A 17,908-nucleotide genomic window follows, 5' to 3' on the forward strand; every position below is an offset into this window, starting at 1 on the left:
ACTATGATAGGATTGTGATATCCACAATTTAATATACATTCTACTCCATTTCATTTCACTAATCCTTTTTTGTTTATTACTTCTCTCTAACAGCACGATGCCGATGGGGATGGTCAAATCAATATACACGAATTAAAAGCCCTCATAGATGCCGGCCTATGTCATGATATACCACCACATATTGCGCAACAAATTTTGAAATTAAATGACAATGACAATAATGGAAATTTAGATTTCGAAGAATTTTACAGCATGTCCAAGCGTCACAAATGGATGATACGGAATTTACTAACATCATATTGTCGTATGATTGTGCCACCTCCGAAACCCTTGGAAGGGGATCAATTAGATGGAGCCTATGAAAAACAAATGTCCGTTTGTCCACCACCTCTGACAATGGTTATATTTTCTGTCGTTGAGATTATCATGTTTCTCATCGATGTTATACATTTCCAGTAAGTTGTGTATTGTTATTTTTGTGATAGTAGAATATTAATTCTGAATATAATTTTAACATTATTTATAGATATTATTTAAGTTGACATATACATGCGTGTGTAAGGTCATATCAAGAAATGTATTGTAGGTGTTTCAGATAGATGTAGTTTTATACGTTTCATGAAAGGATATTATCATGAAAGGATATTATTTTTTAATGTAATGTGTTTGGGGATACTTTGTTACTTTGAGGACCAGGTTGAGGATAAAATAGTTTTTTGGGGACTTTTATGGGAAAATTTGCATCTGTTATCACAAAATATTAAATTTTTTGTAAAAAAGTTTGAAAGCGACGTACAATAACACTTATACACAAAAAAAAATATTTTTTGTCTTCAATCACGAAATTAATTGATCCAATTAATTTTTAATTGAAATGTCTTCAATCACAGGAATGATAGTATCACTCACCAAAGTCAATTAAAAATTTAATTCATACAACTAATTTTTGTTATTGAGTTTTGTTTCAATTAAAAAATTTATTGAATCAATAAAATTTTTAACTGAATATTTTTTAAAACTCAATTGTAAGATGGCTAATTAAGTACTTGCAACTGAACAAAACTGAGGAAAATCCTGCCTCAGAGTTAAATGTCATTTAGGTTAAGTTACGTTCTTTTAGTTCACCACTGTGGTATCACAATGGACTGAATAGTCTAAGTGAGCCTGATACATCGGGCTGCCACATAACCTAACCTAACCTAACCTACGTTCTTTTATCAGAAGTGGGATATATAAAAAAGGGATATAAAGGGTGATACGGTCAAAATTTGGTCAATATAAACTTGACGTATTTCTTTCAATTTTGCATTTAAAAAACCTGAATACCCCTCATTTTGAAGGTGTGTGTGTAGAATGTTGCTTCTATTTTGATTTTGGAATTCACTCTTCAGTTGTCAAAATGCCGTTCAAGCAAGAAGAGCAGCGTATCAAAATTTTGCTCGAGCATCGCGAAAATCCGAGCTACTCGCACGCAAAGCTGGCAAAATCGCTAAAAGCTGCCAATCAACCGTTACAAATGTAATTAAAGTGTTTGGGGAACCTTTGTCGACAGCCAGGAAGTCTGGATCGGGGGGAAATCGAAAACCGGAAGCCGCTGAGACGACAAAGAGAGTTGCCGGTAGTTTCAAGCGAAACCCTAACCTCTCCGAGATGCCGCAAATAAGCTGGGTGTATCGTCTACAACCTTGCATCGAGCCAAAAAACGAGCCGGACTATCGACTTACAATAAGGTAGTGACTCCAAATTGCGATGATAAACAAAATACGACGGCCAAAGCGCGATCCCGGAGGCTGTACACGACGATGCTGACGAAGTTCGACTGCGTGGTAATGGACGACGAAACCTACGTCAATGCCGACTACAAGCTGCTTCCGGGACAGGAGTTTTATACGGCAAAAGGAAGGGGAAAGGTAGCAGATATTTTCAAGCACATAAAACTGTCAAAGTTCGCAAAGAAATATCTGGTTTGGCAAGCCATCTGTACCTGGATTGGCAAGCCATCTACATTTTCATAGCTTCCGGGACTGTCAACCAAGAAATTTACGTGAAAGAGTGTTTGAATAAACGTCTGCTGCCTTTCCTAAAGAAACACGGCTGTTCCGTACTGTTTTGGCCGGATTTGGCATCTTGCCATTACGGTAAAAAGGCCATGGAGTGGTACGCCGCCAACAACGTGCAGGTGGTTCCCAAGGACAAGAACCCTCCCAACACGCCAGAGCTCCGCCCAATTGAGAAATACTGGGCTATTGTCAAGCGGAACCTAAAGAAGACCAAAAAACTGCTAAGGACGAGCAGCAGTTCAAGGCAAACTGGCTTTCTGCGGTGAAGAAGGTGGACAAGGTGGCTGTACAAAATCTGATGGCAGGTGTCAAGCGTGAGGCCCGGCAATTCGGATTTAGAAAAGCGAAAGCCTAACTGAATATTTTTCCTGAATTTTGTACTAATTGAACTTGAAAAAGAAATTTAATTTGATTTTTTAAATAAACGATTTCACCGATTTAGACGCGTTTTCCCTTGACCAAATTTTGACCGTATCACCCTTTATTTGCCCACAACAGGGCTAACAACGAATTGGAGCTGGAAATGTAACGAAATCCAGAATCAGTAGCGTTATCTCCGACGAAGAGTCGGTAGTCGTGGCGGTTCCATCGGTGGTTATGTGGTGTGGCAATGAGGAATGCGAAAGACTAGTTCCTGTATTTAGCCCATTATGTCCGGATTTAGTTTCTATAACTGTGGAGCGTGCTAAGAATTTATTTAATTGGGACGACAAGCCACCGTATTCAACGCTGCTGAAGCTCAGGTTGATGTGCCGCGTAAAGGATCCACAGATTAATGACGTTACTGGATATATTGCTGAAGTTAAGGAGCCATTAGAGCTATTGGGTTATACCGAATCGCATTTGTCTGTTATGGAACAACAAAGAAACCGTGAGGCCTCATACCCAAATTGGAATGGATTGTTTTGGTTTCATGCACTTATGGTAAGGTCGTAAGTATAACATTGGTTGTTCAATTGGAATTGGACAGGTTGAGCGAATGTTTGTTTCCTGGATGTATTCCAGGTTGATTGAGTTTGGATTTTGTTCCCTGGTCATTACTAGGTTGAGCTGCTCTGTGGAGGTATTCCAGATTGAGCGATGGTTTGCGTAATTTTGTTCCCAGGTTGAGCGGCTCTGTGATTGTAGTACACATTGAGCGATGGTTTATTTGGCTGTTCCCTAGGTAAAGGGTGATACGGTCAAAATTTGGTCAAGGGAAAACGCGTGTAAATCGGTGAAATCGTTTATTTAAAAAATCAAATTAAATTTCTTTATCAAGTTCAATTAGTATAAAATTCAGGAAAAATATTCAGTTAGGCTTTCGCTTTTCCAAATCCGAATTGCCGGGCCTCACGCTTGACACCTGCCATCAGATTTTGTACAGCCACCTTGTCCACCTTCTTCGCCGCAGAAAGCCAGTTTGCCTTGAACTGCTGCTCGTCCTTAGAAGTTTTTTTGGTCTTCTTTAGGTTCCGCTTGACAAAAGCCCAGTATTTCTCAATTGGGCGGAGCTCTGGCGTGTTGGGTGGGTTCTTGTCCTTGGGAACCACCTGCACGTTGTTGGCGGCGTACCATTCCATGGCCTTTTTACCGTAATGGCAAGATGCCAAATCCGGCCAAAACAGTACGGAACAACCGTGTTTCTTCAGGAAAGACAGCAGACGTTTATTCAAACACTCTTTCATGTAAATTTCTTGGTTGACATTCCCGGAAGCTATGAAAATGCTGCTTTTCAAGCCACAGGTACAGATGGCTTGCCAAACCAGATATTTCTTTGCGAACTTTGACAGTTTTATGTGCTTGAAAATATCTGCTACCTTTCCCCTTCCTTTTGCCGTATAAAACTCCTGTCCCGGAAGCTGCTTGTAGTCGGCTTTGACGTAGGTTTCGTCGTCCATTACCACGCAGTCAAACTTCGTCAGCATCGTCGTGTACAGCCTCCGGGATCGCGCTTTGGCCGTCGTATTTTGTTTATCATCGCGATTTGGAGTCACTACCTTCTTGTAAGTCGATAGTCCTGCTCGTTTTTTGGCTCGATGCACGGTTGTAGACGATACACCCAGCTTATTTGCGGCATCTCGGAGAGAGAGGTTAGGGTTTCGCTTGAAACTACCGGCAACTCTCTTTGTCGTCTCAGCGGCTTCCGGTTTTCGATTTCCCCCCGATCCAGACTTCCTGGCTGTCGACAAACGTTCCCCAAACACTTTAATTACATTTGTAACGGTTGATTTGGCAACTTTTAGCGATTTCGCCAGCTTTGCGTGCGAGTAGCTCGGATTTTCGCGATGCGCGAGCAAAATTTTGATACGCTGCTCTTCTTGCTTGGACGGAATTTTGACAACTGAAGAGTGAATTCCAAAATCAAAATAGGAACACACACACACCTTTAAAATGAGGGGTGTTCAGGTTTTTTAAATGCAAAATTGAAAGAAATACGTCAAGTTTATATTGACCAAATTTTGACCGTATCACCCTTTAGCAACTTTAGTGAGTCCAATTACTCACAAAAAAAATGTTCTGATTCAATCACGAAATTAATTGATGCAATTAATTTTTTAGTTGAAATGTCTTTAATCACGAAAATGATAGTATCAATCACAGTTTTATGTGGACATCAAAAAAATATTTGATGAAAAAATTAATTTATTTCATGAGCAAATTTCAATTAAATACACCCAATTAAATTAAATACACACTGTGGAACAGGGTATTATAAGTTAGTGCATATGCTTGCACCCAGAGGGAAACGAGATAGACACATGGTGTCTTTGCCAAAAATGTTCTGGGAGGCTCCCTGAGTCGATCATTTTTGTGATCAAAGTCTACGTTGCAGTTTTATTTGTTATGGCCCTGAATCACCACAGCGAGGGAGCTGTGAAAAAGAGAAGGCATGGATGGAACGTTGCCATTAATTTCACCCGGCTATGGGTTCGTCTCCTTTCAGGACTATAAACAAAACAAATAAACTTATACCTCTCATTTCTCTTATCTGAATTCCATTTCATATTTCTACACCAGTCCAGTTGCTTCAGGATATTTGATGACATTATCCTTGGGTCTACCCACCCCGTATAGGTTAAAAACCCATCCTTGGCTATTACTCGACCGGCTCTTGCAATAGCCCCTAAATTGCCACATACGTTGAGTGTTAAACTACATATGAGTACTCATGCATTTTTCCCAAATTAAAACATTAAATTTAGCAGTTCATATCATCAATTCTTATTTTTTTGATATAAAGTAATATTATTACTTGAGAACGAATTAACATCAAATCGATATCTTTCAATGTTCAATGTCAAAGACAGGAAATAGGAGGTAATAAAAATCAGATAGAGGGCACTTACATTTTTGGATCCTTTAAATAGGATTGTTCATTAATACTTCAAAAGACTCATTCAAGAACAGGTCTTGGCCGATGTTGAGCGCTCAAAATCGTCGTAGTCGGGCTGTTAGTTGCTTTTGGCTTATAGAATCCTCTAGGTTGGAAAAAAACAAACAAAAAATAAAGAAATGATGTTAATAAAGTTCTTCGTAGTTTTCTAATTATATACATAAATTCATTTCTTTTTCTTTCACAATTATATTACTTATAATAAAAAAATTATACTAATGATATTAAATGAAGATTGAAATTAATGAAATTGGAACAAAAAAAATTAAAGAAACGAAAAATAATTATATATATATGTAATTGACATTTGTGTGCGGTTTCTTCATCGTTGTCCAAGAAAATTGTTTTGCTGGAATAGTAGTTTGCGTGAAGAACACATGTGAAGAACTCCCTCTATGTTTATTTTAGTTATTTGGTCAATCGTAGATTTAAGGCTTAATCCTCGTCATTCAGGAGGTAGGCAGCTTGTTGTTTAAATAAAAGCAATATCAATAATTCCATCGCCTCCCTGCTTTTTGTGACCTTGCTGGATTGGTTTCTTCAAAAAAAGTAGATTTTCTGGTGTTCAGTTCACCACTGATGCCTTGCTTCAACAATTGCTTCTCAATTATTTCTCGGGTCGTTCTGGGGGTTATTTTACTTATAATTCAAAACTAACACCTCCGAGAATTTATCTTTGTTCTTTCAAAATTGGTTGAATTAGCTGGCTTTTACTTTGTTAGCTGGCTCTTACTTCGTTTGAAAATATAATTTTTGTTCTCACAGTTGTGTCAGACTTTGTCACACGTGGACTACCAAAAAGCTAATGATGTTCTTTTGCAACCTTAACAATTATGTCTACTTCTTCATCTACATAGAAACCGTTAGATCACTTTTCCCTATATCGCTGTCAAAACCAGTTCTTGAATTCGCCCTAAGCATAAGAGAATCGCAAAAATTCACATAAACATTTACATTAGGTCAGCTGAGGCAAAACTGTCATTGTTTATGATATACCAACAAACCATACCACTACACCATCAAAACTTTCCAGAACCTGAGATAGGAAAGATTTTGAGATCTGGTATGGTTTATGTCTATACCATCTCTCCTAAACGATTCTTCCTCTTAGATCTTCCAATTTATATAAATTATTGCCAATTTTAGAATGGATTCTAGCTTTAAGATATTTTGGAGCCAATTTGGCATTAAAGGCTTTGCTGAAGTCACTAAGTTGGAAGTTTCGTCGGAATACTTCCTGCCCAAGAATGTAATTAGCTTTTCGCGTCCTCATGTTGTAAGATCGGGCCGATTTCTCATACGCCTTTTCCAAATTGTTCCTAATTGACTCGTCGATTAGCTTCATGGTATCCGGTTTGGAAATCACAGTAATTTCACTATCGTTTACCAATTGCAGTTTACGCAAAATAGGGTAAGATGACCCATGTACAATCATCTGTCGGCCAAACAACGCATAGTACGGTGACGATCCAATAGAAGAATGTAAAGAGCTGCGAAGAGATAATGCAATCGAATGCAGGTGTTCATCCCAGTCCGAGTGATTTTTGCCGATGTAAGACCTTATTGCTGCCAGTATTGAGCGATTGACTCGCTCAGAGGCGTTGCTTTGTGGTGCATGAACTCCTGTGAATATCTGCTTTACTGAATATCTCTCGCAAAACTCTTTGAATTCTTTTCCAATAAATTGACGACCATTGTCTGTGTGTATACACTCAGGCACGCCAAATATCGAAAAAATGTATTTCTCTAAATAATGTATAATTGAAGTACTACAAGCCCTCCTAATGGGTTCAACGAAAACAAATTTCGAGAAGTGGTCCAGACAAACCAATATGTGGGTGTGGCCCTGTTTGGAACGTGGGTATGGACCCAACAGGTCTACGTAGAGTTTTTGAAAAGGTTTCTCTATGTCGCTCTGGGCGCCCATTGGTGGCCTTGTTATGTAGTTGGGGGCTTTTGACATCTTGCATGTGTCGCATTGTGAGACATAGGACCTAACCTGGCTCGCCATATGTGGCCAATAATAGTTTCGGCGCAACCTCTCAAGTGTTTTCCCGATACCACCATGCGCAGCCTGTGGTGGGTTGTGTGCCGACCTGATCATAGACTCCGTGAGGCCTGCGGGTACCCAGAGCTTCCAGGAGAGCGTATCAGAAATATGATCACCAGTAGAAAATTCGGTCTTTTTATAGACAAATTTGTCCTCAACCCTTAAATCTGGTAAAGATTCACGGTTCTCCCTAATACTATGACGGAGGTCCTTATAATCGTCATCTTCGAATTCTGGTGAATTCAAATCGACCTCTACTATACAAGGATGAAATGAGGCCAGCTCATTACTAAATGCCCGAGATAGAGTGTCCGGCACGATGTGCTCACTGCCCTTGCGATGCTCTATTTCAAAATCATATGCAGCCAGTGACAAGCTCCAGCGAGCTAACCGACCCGAGAGATCTCTCTGCCTCATCAACCACTGCAAACTTGCATGGTCGGTGATGATTTTGAAAGGGAGCATCTCAATGTACGGCCTAAATTTCTGTACAGCACAAACCGCAGCCAAACACTCTAGCTCGGTCACCGAGTAATTTTGCTGGGCCTTGTTCAGCTTCTTGGAGTAATAGTAGATTGGTCTTTCAAAGCCTTCATCATCCAGCTGACACAAAACAGCTCCAATACCGGAACATGATGCATCACACTGGATGATGAAGGGTTTCGAATAATTTGGATGCACAAGAACCGGAGCTGTACAGAGAGCGTCCTTAATCCGTTCCAGTGACTTCAAGGCGTCTTCGGTCATGGTAAACTTACTGTTCTTCCTAAGAAGGTCAGATAAGGGAGCACTTAGGGTTGAAAAATCCCGAACAAACTTTCTATAGTAATTGGCCATGCCAAGAAATCGGCGAACCTCCTTCGGTGTCTTTGGAATCTTAAAATCACGAATTGCACTAATTTTCTCATCAGATGTTCGAATTACGCCATTTCCTATCAAAAAACCTAAGTAGTTCACCTCTTTCATGCAAAATCGTGATTTTTCTAAGTTTATAGTAAGGCCACTTAACTGAATGCACCTAGCTACCTTTTCAAGTAAAGCGATGTGCTCTTCGAACGTCCGAGAAAAAACGAGTAAATCGTCTAAGTATACGAATACTCTGACCTTCAATTCCGCCGGAATGACAAGATCCATAAGGCGCATCATAGTTTGAGGAGAATTGCAGAGACCAAACGGCATTACAGTAAACTGATAGAGAGGTCTACCAGCTACTGTAAATGCTGTTTTTTCTCTGCAATCTTTCGCCAAAGGGATCTGCCAAAAGGCATCCTTTAGGTCGAGGGCAGATATATAAAAGGTATCCGATAACCGCATGAGAAGCCCTTCTATATGGGGAATTGGATAGGCATCTTTAACGGTCACTTTATTGAGGTCTCTACTGTCCAAACATATCCTGGTCTTACCTGGCTTCACTACTGTCGCCACTGGTGAAGACCAGGGACTTTTACTTTCCTCTATGACACCCAATGCCAGCATCCTATCCAATTCCTCATATAGAAGAGCCTCCTTAGCAGGCGATATGGGATAGTGCCTTTTCTTGATAGGTGTCGCATTACCAGTATCGATGTGATGTTCGATCAGGTGGGTTTTGCCAAGGCCAAGTTTCGAAAAGGAAGGAAACATTGACTTAACCTTTTCCACCAATATTCCTTGATTTGGGTTCAAAATGTGGGCGTTCGTATCTACAGAGCAACTTGGAGCCAAAATCTCTGATACGACAAATTTATCAAGCCCGAAAAGAATCCAAAAATCGAATCCTAAATACAAAGATTGCTTTAGATCCGGAGCAATGTACAACGTTATAGTCTTTGTTTGACCTTTGTATGAAATTTCGGTATGAATCTTTCCTACTACGGTCGACGAAGCTCCATCTGCAACCTCAAGAGATGATTTAAATGGGCGAAATTAAATTCCATTATCACGCAAAAATTGCAAAGAACCACCCCCCAGAACACTCACACTGGCCCCACTGTCGAGTAAGCCTGAAATCGAATTACCCCATAATACAACCTCAGCGTATGGACGTATATCTGTCCCTTCATCATGTATGACTGTGCTAATAACTCGTCTATGTTCAGATCTAAGCTCCTTATGACGCTGTCTAGTCCTTAAAATTCGTGCCGAAGGCATATATCCCACACCAGATTCGCTGAATATATCGTCCCGTATTTGCTTATAATGTCGCCATCTCTTCATAAATGAGTCTCTAAATTCATGTGGTATGTCCGATAAGTCATTTTCAGTTTCTAATTGTAAGTCAGGGTTAATTATGGTGTCATGGCCGAGAAGATTTTGTTGAAAAGTACGTGTATCATCTTTGAAGTCAAATCCGGGTATATTATCTATGAGTTCGGGACCCCGGTTACCCAACTCTGCCGAAAGTTTTTTCCCTTACAGTCCGGGCAATTGGAAACAACATAATTGTCGCGACCGCATCGATAACAAAAAATTCTATTTGATTTTTCCTGGCAGTTAATAGCGATATGTCCTATCTTCTTACAATCAAAACATGTCAATTTCGAATGATCAGAAGTGTCACGTTTAGTATTCATATACACTGCATCTACCTGAGGTGTTTCCTCATGTCCGATTGGCAATAACTCCTCAACCAAATTAATCTCATTCACCCTTGACCTGTTCCGGTTCATGTTACTCTCGACCTTTGCTATGTCCCTTTCTGCTCTACGACATTCCTTCAAAAATTCTGACAAAATTCTACTTTTAGAATTATGTATGAAAACTGTCATTTTCGGGTTTACGTTTCTTTTCAAAATTTCTATCAAATCCGCGTCCGATCTTTGATTTTCCATTCTAGAATTCAATTCAGTAATAACATGATAAAATTGATCGAAACTCTCAGTTGGTCTTTGAACTCTATTCATCATAGTGTGCTCTATGTCACAATCTGTATCAGCTGTGCGAAAATGATCCCTTAATTGATTCTTAAATTCTATCCATGTGGGATTCTGATTTCTAGTGAGCCAAGAAAAGTACCAAGAAGCCGCTAAACCGTTTAAAAGAATATAAATATTTCTCGTTACCTCTTCGAGAGAATAGCCTTGAGTATTTGCAATATGTTGAACACGAATCAAAAATTCATCTACCCGTAAACCTGTACCATCACCAGAAAATGAAATATTCCAGCGATGCATTTCCAAGCGTCTACCGTCATTCCGATTAATATTGAGTGATTGTACCCTCCTTAGCAATTCGTCTATCTCGGTCGATGTACGGATCTGACTCTCTCTTCCCTCATTCTCTAAATTCTGTTCCGTACCTTGCACTGAGTTTCGATTCATATGGTCGTTCGATTGGTGATTAGTAAAATTATGATTCCCTGAAAATCTATTGCGGTTTCTACCTCTGCCTCCCCTAGATCTTCTAGCATTCGGTGGCATTTCCCTAGGAAATTCAGGCGTAACCTGTCTTTGAGATTCTAACATAGTCGATATTCTACTAAGAAGTCTCTCTTCCATGGAAGAAACTTCACTTTGTATTTGTTGAGAAATTAACTGTGGCAAAGCCTCAGCACCCTGTTGCCCTTCACCACTTTCCGCCATTTCACCGGAGTCTCTATTAACCTCGACAATAGTGGAATCCCTTTCACCAAACCCCTCTAATATGGTTGTGTCGAGTAAAGAGTCACCCGACGGGATCGGAGTGCTAGATCTACTTTCTTCTTCCTGTCTAGCCCAAAAGCGAGTATTTGGTCTCATCAAAATACAAACTCAATTCAGGTGTATATAAATAATTATTTGTATACAGTAAATCATAGGAAAATAATAATAAAAAAATCAGAAAAAATATTCAAACACACTTTTCGTTTTTAATGTTCAATTTGCATGAATTATTTTGGGAAAATATGTCATGAGTTCTAACTCATATGTAGCTAATCTGGACTACTGCAATAATCTACGATATTTCGTAGACTTTCAACATCGAATATTCGGATTTCCAATTAATCGGTTTGAAAACCAACGAAAATCTAAAATGAAGCTTTAAGCACAAACGTAATTTCGCGGAAGCAATATTAGTGCTGCATTTCCACCACATTTATTATAAGATTACGCGGAGTATGTAAAAATAAAAAAAATCTCAGGTTTATCAAAATTTCCTATTTTCTCTATTTCCATTATTATTTTATTTTAGTTTCTTTAGGTGTAAATTAGCACAATTGCTGGAAGTCGCAAACCTCCAAAGGCAAGATACTAAATTCTACCTTGTACGTCTAAGAAAATATTGGACGGTGTTTGCATTTAGTCCTGTTAACTTACAGGTTACAATAAATACTACTGTAGCAACAATACTCGGCCAATTGCCAGCCAGTCTACACAACTTTGATAAAACCTGAATTTTTCTTATTGAGTGTTTCGTCGAGATTGGATAAGTCAAACATAATATGATGGAAATTTTCTTCCCGTTGGGCGCCATTGTTATGGCCCTGAATCACCACAGCGAGGGAGCTGTGAAAAAGAGAAGGCATGGATGGAACGTTGCCATTAATTTCACCCGGCTATGGGTTCGTCTCCTTTCAGGACTATAAACAAAACAAATGAACTTATACCTCTCATTTCTCTTATCTGAATTCCATTTCATATTTCTACACCAGTCCAGTTGCTTCAGGATATTTGATGACATTATCCTTGGGTCTACCCACCCCGTATAGGTTAAAAACCCATCCTTGGCTATTACTCGACCGGCTCTTGCAATAGCCCCTAAATTGCCACATACGTTGAGTGTTAAACTACATATGATTACTCATGCATTTTTCCCAAATTAAAACATTAAATTTAGCAGTTCATATCATCAATTCTTATTTTTTTGATATAAAGTAATATTATTACTTGAGAACGAATTAACATCAAATCGATATCTTTCAATGTTCAATGTCAAAGACAGGAAATAGGAGGTAATAAAAATCAGATAGAGGGCACTTACATTTTTGGATCCTTTAAATAGGATTGTTCATTAATACTTCAAAAGACTCATTCAAGAACAGGTCTTGGCCGATGTTGAGCGCTCAAAATCGTCGTAGTCGGGCTGTTAGTTGCTTTTGGCTTATAGAATCCTCTAGGTTGGAAAAAAACAAACAAAAAATAAAGAAATGATGTTAATAAAGTTCTTCGTAGTTTTCTAATTACATACATAAATTCATTTCTTTTTCTTTCACAATTATATTACTTATAATAAAAAAATTATACTAATGATATTAAATGAAGATTGAAATTAATGAAATTGGAACAAAAAAAATTAAAGAAACGAAAAATAATTATATATATATGTAATTGACATTTGTGTGCGGTTTCTTCATCGTTGTCCAAGAAAATTGTCTTGCTGGAATAGTAGTTTGCGTGAAGAACACATGTGAAGAACTCCCTCTATGTTTATTTTAGTTATTTGGTCAATCGTAGATTTAAGGCTTAATCCTCGTCATTCAGGAGGTAGGCAGCTTGTTGTTTAAATAAAAGCAATATCAATAATTCCATCGCCTCCCTGCTTTTTGTGACCTTGCTGGATTGGTTTCTTCAAAAAAAGTAGATTTTCTGGTGTTCAGTTCACCACTGATGCCTTGCTTCAACAATTGCTTCTCAATTATTTCTCGGGTCGTTCTGGGGGTTATTTTACTTATAATTCAAAACTAACACCTCCGAGAATTTATCTTTGTTCTTTCAAAATTGGTTGAATTAGCTGGCTTTTACTTTGTTAGCTGGCTCTTACTTCGTTTGAAAATATAATTTTTGTTCTCACAGTTGTGTCAGACTTTGTCACACGTGGACTACCAAAAAACTAATGATGTTCTTTTGCAACCTTAACAATTATGTCTACTTCTTCATCTACATAGAAACCGTTAGATCACTTTTTCCCTATATCGCTGTCAAAACCAGTTCTTGAATTCGCCCTAAGCATAAGAGAATTGCAAAAATTCACATAAACATTTACATTAGGTCAGCTGAGGCAAAACTGTCATTGTTTATGATATACCAACAAACCATACCACTACATATTCCAATCGACTTCATATTTAGCGCAGGTATGTGTTTTCGGTGAGAATAGAAGACTATTGACTTTTGGAAGAAATCGGTTCAGATTTAGATATAGCTCCCATATTTATCTTTCGCCCGATTTACACTCATATGACCACTGAGGACATAGCTTTACTCCGATTTACGTGAAATATTGCACAAGGAGTAGAATTAACATTTTAACTGTGCGTGCCAAAATCGCTTCAGATTTAGATATAGTTCCCATATATATCTTTCGCCCGATTTTCGCTCATATGGCCCCAGAAGTCAGAGTTTTACTCCGATGTACGTGAAATTTATCACAGAGAGTAGAAATAAATTTTTAACTATGCATGCATAATTTACACACATATGATCATAGTTTCACTCCGATTTACATGCAAAAAAAAAAAAACTGTAAAAATGTCTCAAATTTGAGAAATATAAATACCTCTAAAACATATGTATCGTCCGATAAGTCATAAATTCACTTTTGTCCAATTGCATAAAAATGGCTCTAGCTTTATATTTTTCATTAGGTTTTACTAACATTGTGTTTCGCTCCAGGGAGTTAGTCAATTTAAATTGTAAATCTATAGATTTTGGGAATATAAACCTTCATATATAAAGAGTATCAACATTTTTGGTGGTGAAGGGTTAAACATAGTGCGCTCGCCCGACTTTAGACTTACTTTTTTTTAATTGATTTAATTAAACATTTGATTGATGTTGATTGCAAAACTCAATAAATTTTTTCATTAAAAACTTAAATATTTTCAATTACTTTCTTAAAAACTAAGTCAGTTTTTAGTTTGATTAAAAAATTAATTGTTTGAAATAAATTTTTAGTTAAAAATTAAAAAAAATCTATAACTTATTTTAATTGACTTACCCCCATTTTCATGAAGCTCCGTTAGTGCTACGTTAGCTAACGAACTTTTAAACCGTAGTATAGACATATCTGTCATCTTGTTTATATATTCCATATGTCATTTAGGAACTTAACTGCTGAACATTTTTCGGTTAAAGTTAACCAGATAAAATATATTTCCATTTTTCTTTCTGTTAACTGCCAGTTAAAGCCTAACCGAGCTATATGAAAATGGCCGTTAGTCTTTCGAGTTTGATTAAAAAGTTAATTGTATCAATTAATTTCTAGTTTTAAATTTTAAAATTTTCAATCACTGACTTAATTGACTTAATATGTCTATCTTGATTAAAAAGTTAATTGCACCAATTAATTTATTAAATGAAAAAATGTCAACTTCAATCAACTTTTTAATTGGACATATTTTGGGGATACTTTTCTGTGAATATAATAATGGCTAGTATTTTTATATTCACAGAAAAGCCCGGCTAATCAATTTTGTAATCAAACTAAAACACCAAGTCAATTAAGGAAGTAATTGAAAATAGTTACGTTTTTAGTTAAATTTTTTAAAATCAAGTATTTTTTATGCCCAATTAAAACTGTGATTGAAATGATCATTTTCGTGATTGAAGACATTTCAATTAAAAAATTAATTGAATCAATTAATTTCATGATTGAATTAGATTTTGTTTTGTGTCGAACGTGTTAAGTTATTTGTTTGAATTGAATTAGATTTTTTTTTGTTGAACATTTAAGTAATTTGTATGATGTTTATCCATTTTTTTTATTATTACTTATATAATTTCAAGCATTTCAAGTAGTATTGCCATGGTATTATATGTTTAACTGTTTTATGGTCGTATCGATATGTACAAATAAAAAATGTAATTTCCTATTTGTGACAATTATCCATTTTCTTAATTATTCTAGAGATGATCCCGACAATAATCGGCGAATTGGAGAAAGCACAAATGGTCCAGCCGCAACCTTGTTCATTTATAATCCATACAAACGTTACGAATCATGGCGTTTCGTTACTTACATGTTTGTTCATGTCGGTCTTATGCATCTTTTTATGAATCTAATTATCCAGATCTTTTTGGGAGTAGCCTTGGAATTAGTTCATCATTGGTGGCGAGTTGCTTTAGTTTATTTAGCCGGTGTTGTGGCAGGTTCCATGGGCACATCTCTGACAAGTCCCCGTATATTTTTGGCTGGTGCATCAGGTGGTGTTTATGCTCTTATAACAGCACACATTGCAACTATAATTATGGTAAGATAAACTCTACGTTAATATTATAAATCATAAATAATCTTACAATCATCTTTTTCACAGAACTGGAAAGAAATGGAATATGCTATTGTTCAACTCTTTGTTTTTCTTATCTTCTGTTTTACGGATTTGGGTACATCCATTTATCGTCATCTAACCGATCAACATGACCAAATTGGTTATATGGCCCATTTGTCTGGAGCTGTAGCTGGTCTATTAGTCGGTATAGGAGTTCTTCGTAATTTAGAAGTACGTCGCTGGGAACGTATTCTCTGGTGGATTGCAGTTATATTCTTTTTTGCCTTAATGATGACTGGAATTCTCATACATTTCTTTTTACCTGATTATTTTCCACGACAAGAATACCATTAAGTCAAAAACAAATTTAAAAAAACGCACAAATTATATACTTAAATATAAAGAAAAAAATACATAATATAATTATAGCCGCTTATACATTCATCATAAGATCAAAGTTTTATATATAAGTATATATACACACATATTAGAATATAGCTTATTTATAACATTTATTTTGATATTCATATTTATATTAGCTAAAGTTTTAAGCTAGCGAACGTTTCAAGCCAAAGTGCCTTTGGAGCTAACAACGAAATGACAATTTTTCTTTTAGGACTTACCATTAATTCTATATTAGCTAAGTCAAAAATTTAATAATACATTTTCAATGTGCTATGCCGTTTGCATAAAAAAATATGACAGTGTTCTACTAATGTTACTGATATTTTTTAAGAAAGTTAAAAAACAAACTAAAAAATGTCTGTGTATTTCAATCAACTGTATTCCTGTATTGTATTAGTAAAATTGATTTCAGAATTTAATTTTATTTTTGTGAAATTAAAACATGATTAGTCCTTTTGTTTTTTGTAAAAATTATTTTTTTCAAATAAAATATGTCTTTGTATTTATACAAAAAGCAAGTTAAATATTTTTTTGGGAGCCACCGTGGTGCAATGGTTAGCATGCCCGCCTTGCATACACAAGGTCGTGGGTTCGATTCCTACTACGACCGAACACCAAAAAGTTTTTCAGCGGTGGATTATCCCACCTCAGTAATGCTGGTGACATTTCTGAGGGTTTCAAAGCTTCTCTAAGTGGTTTCACTAGAATGTGGAACGCCGTTCGGACTCGGCTATAAAAAGGAGGTCCCTTGTCATTGAGCTTAACATGGAATCGGGCAGCACTCAGTGATAAGAGAGAAGTTCACCACTGTGGTATCACAATGGACTGAATAGTCTAAGTGAGCCTGATATATCGGGCTGCCACATAACCTAACCTAACCTAAGTTAAATATTTTCTTCGATTGATTGCTGAAATTCCATTAAATAGTTAACATAAAAGAAAAATGTTGCTACGTCAGGTTAGTAATGCGCTTTACAGACTATCAGTTAATCCGGACGACAGTGCTCGTGTCGAACATATCCCATATATTGTGCACATTATAAGTTAAATCCGAAGGCATAATCGATACTGCTGCATGTTTATGGGATCGATAACACATTTACCGATTATTTAGTCATCGCCGACAAGTCGATGTCACGCGATTGCTGAAAATTCGACATTTGACGTCAATGTATTGCCATTAAATCTATATCACATTTCCCCTTAGATGTGGGTACTATTTTATTTAACCCTGAAATTTCAAATTTTATTTCTATAGAAAATTTTGTCAAAATTTTATTTCTATACAAAATTTTGTCAACATTTTATTTCTATAGAAAATTTTGTCAAAATTTTATTTCTGTAGAAAATTTTGTCAAAATTGTAATCATATAGACAATTTTACAATATAAAAAATTCTGTCAAAATTATATTTCTATAGAAAATTTTGTCAACATTTTACGTCTATAGAAAATTTTGTCGAAATTGTATATCTATAGAAAATCTTGCCAAATTTTATTCATATAGAAATTTTTGTCAAAATTTTAATTCTATAGAAAATATTTGAAATTTTTTTTATAGAAAATCTGTGAAACACCTCTTAGTTGGAGAGGAAGATCTTACAAAATCTACCAGAACATCAGGAATTCTACCAATCTACCAAACAGTAAAAAATCTACCAAATATGTTGGATAACCATAATGCGCATAAGTTGAAGCGCAACATTGTGTTTCAGAAAAGGCCTGCAATTTTAACTAGTCGGGACACTAAAGGGTTAATTGAACTTTGTCCATTGTACAATACCCCTGCCAACATTATTTGAATTTGACGGCACTTAGAAACCCCACCTCGTCAAAAAATAGCCGTATACTATA

The 17,908-nt window shown here is 36.6% G+C and overlaps 1 protein-coding gene across 2 annotated transcripts in view; it reads left to right on the plus strand.

The window, feature by feature from the left end:
- The window catches only part of rho-4 (rhomboid-4), a 28,920-nt gene extending 12,341 nt beyond the window's left edge, over nucleotides 1-16,579 (plus strand). For both annotated transcript variants that reach the window (XM_075299157.1, XM_075299158.1), the window contains exons 2-4: nucleotides 94-455; nucleotides 15,290-15,632; nucleotides 15,696-16,579. In XM_075299157.1, coding sequence (XP_075155272.1) covers nucleotides 94-455; nucleotides 15,290-15,632; nucleotides 15,696-16,004 — 1,014 coding nt within the window. In that variant the 3' untranslated portion in view covers nucleotides 16,005-16,579. The remainder of the gene's footprint in view (nucleotides 1-93; nucleotides 456-15,289; nucleotides 15,633-15,695) is intronic.
- The last annotated feature ends 1,329 nt before the right edge of the window (nucleotides 16,580-17,908 follow it).

This window comes from Haematobia irritans, chromosome 3, assembly GCF_050003625.1.
Source record: "Haematobia irritans isolate KBUSLIRL chromosome 3, ASM5000362v1, whole genome shotgun sequence".
Classification (NCBI taxonomy): Eukaryota; Metazoa; Arthropoda; class Insecta; order Diptera; family Muscidae; genus Haematobia; species Haematobia irritans.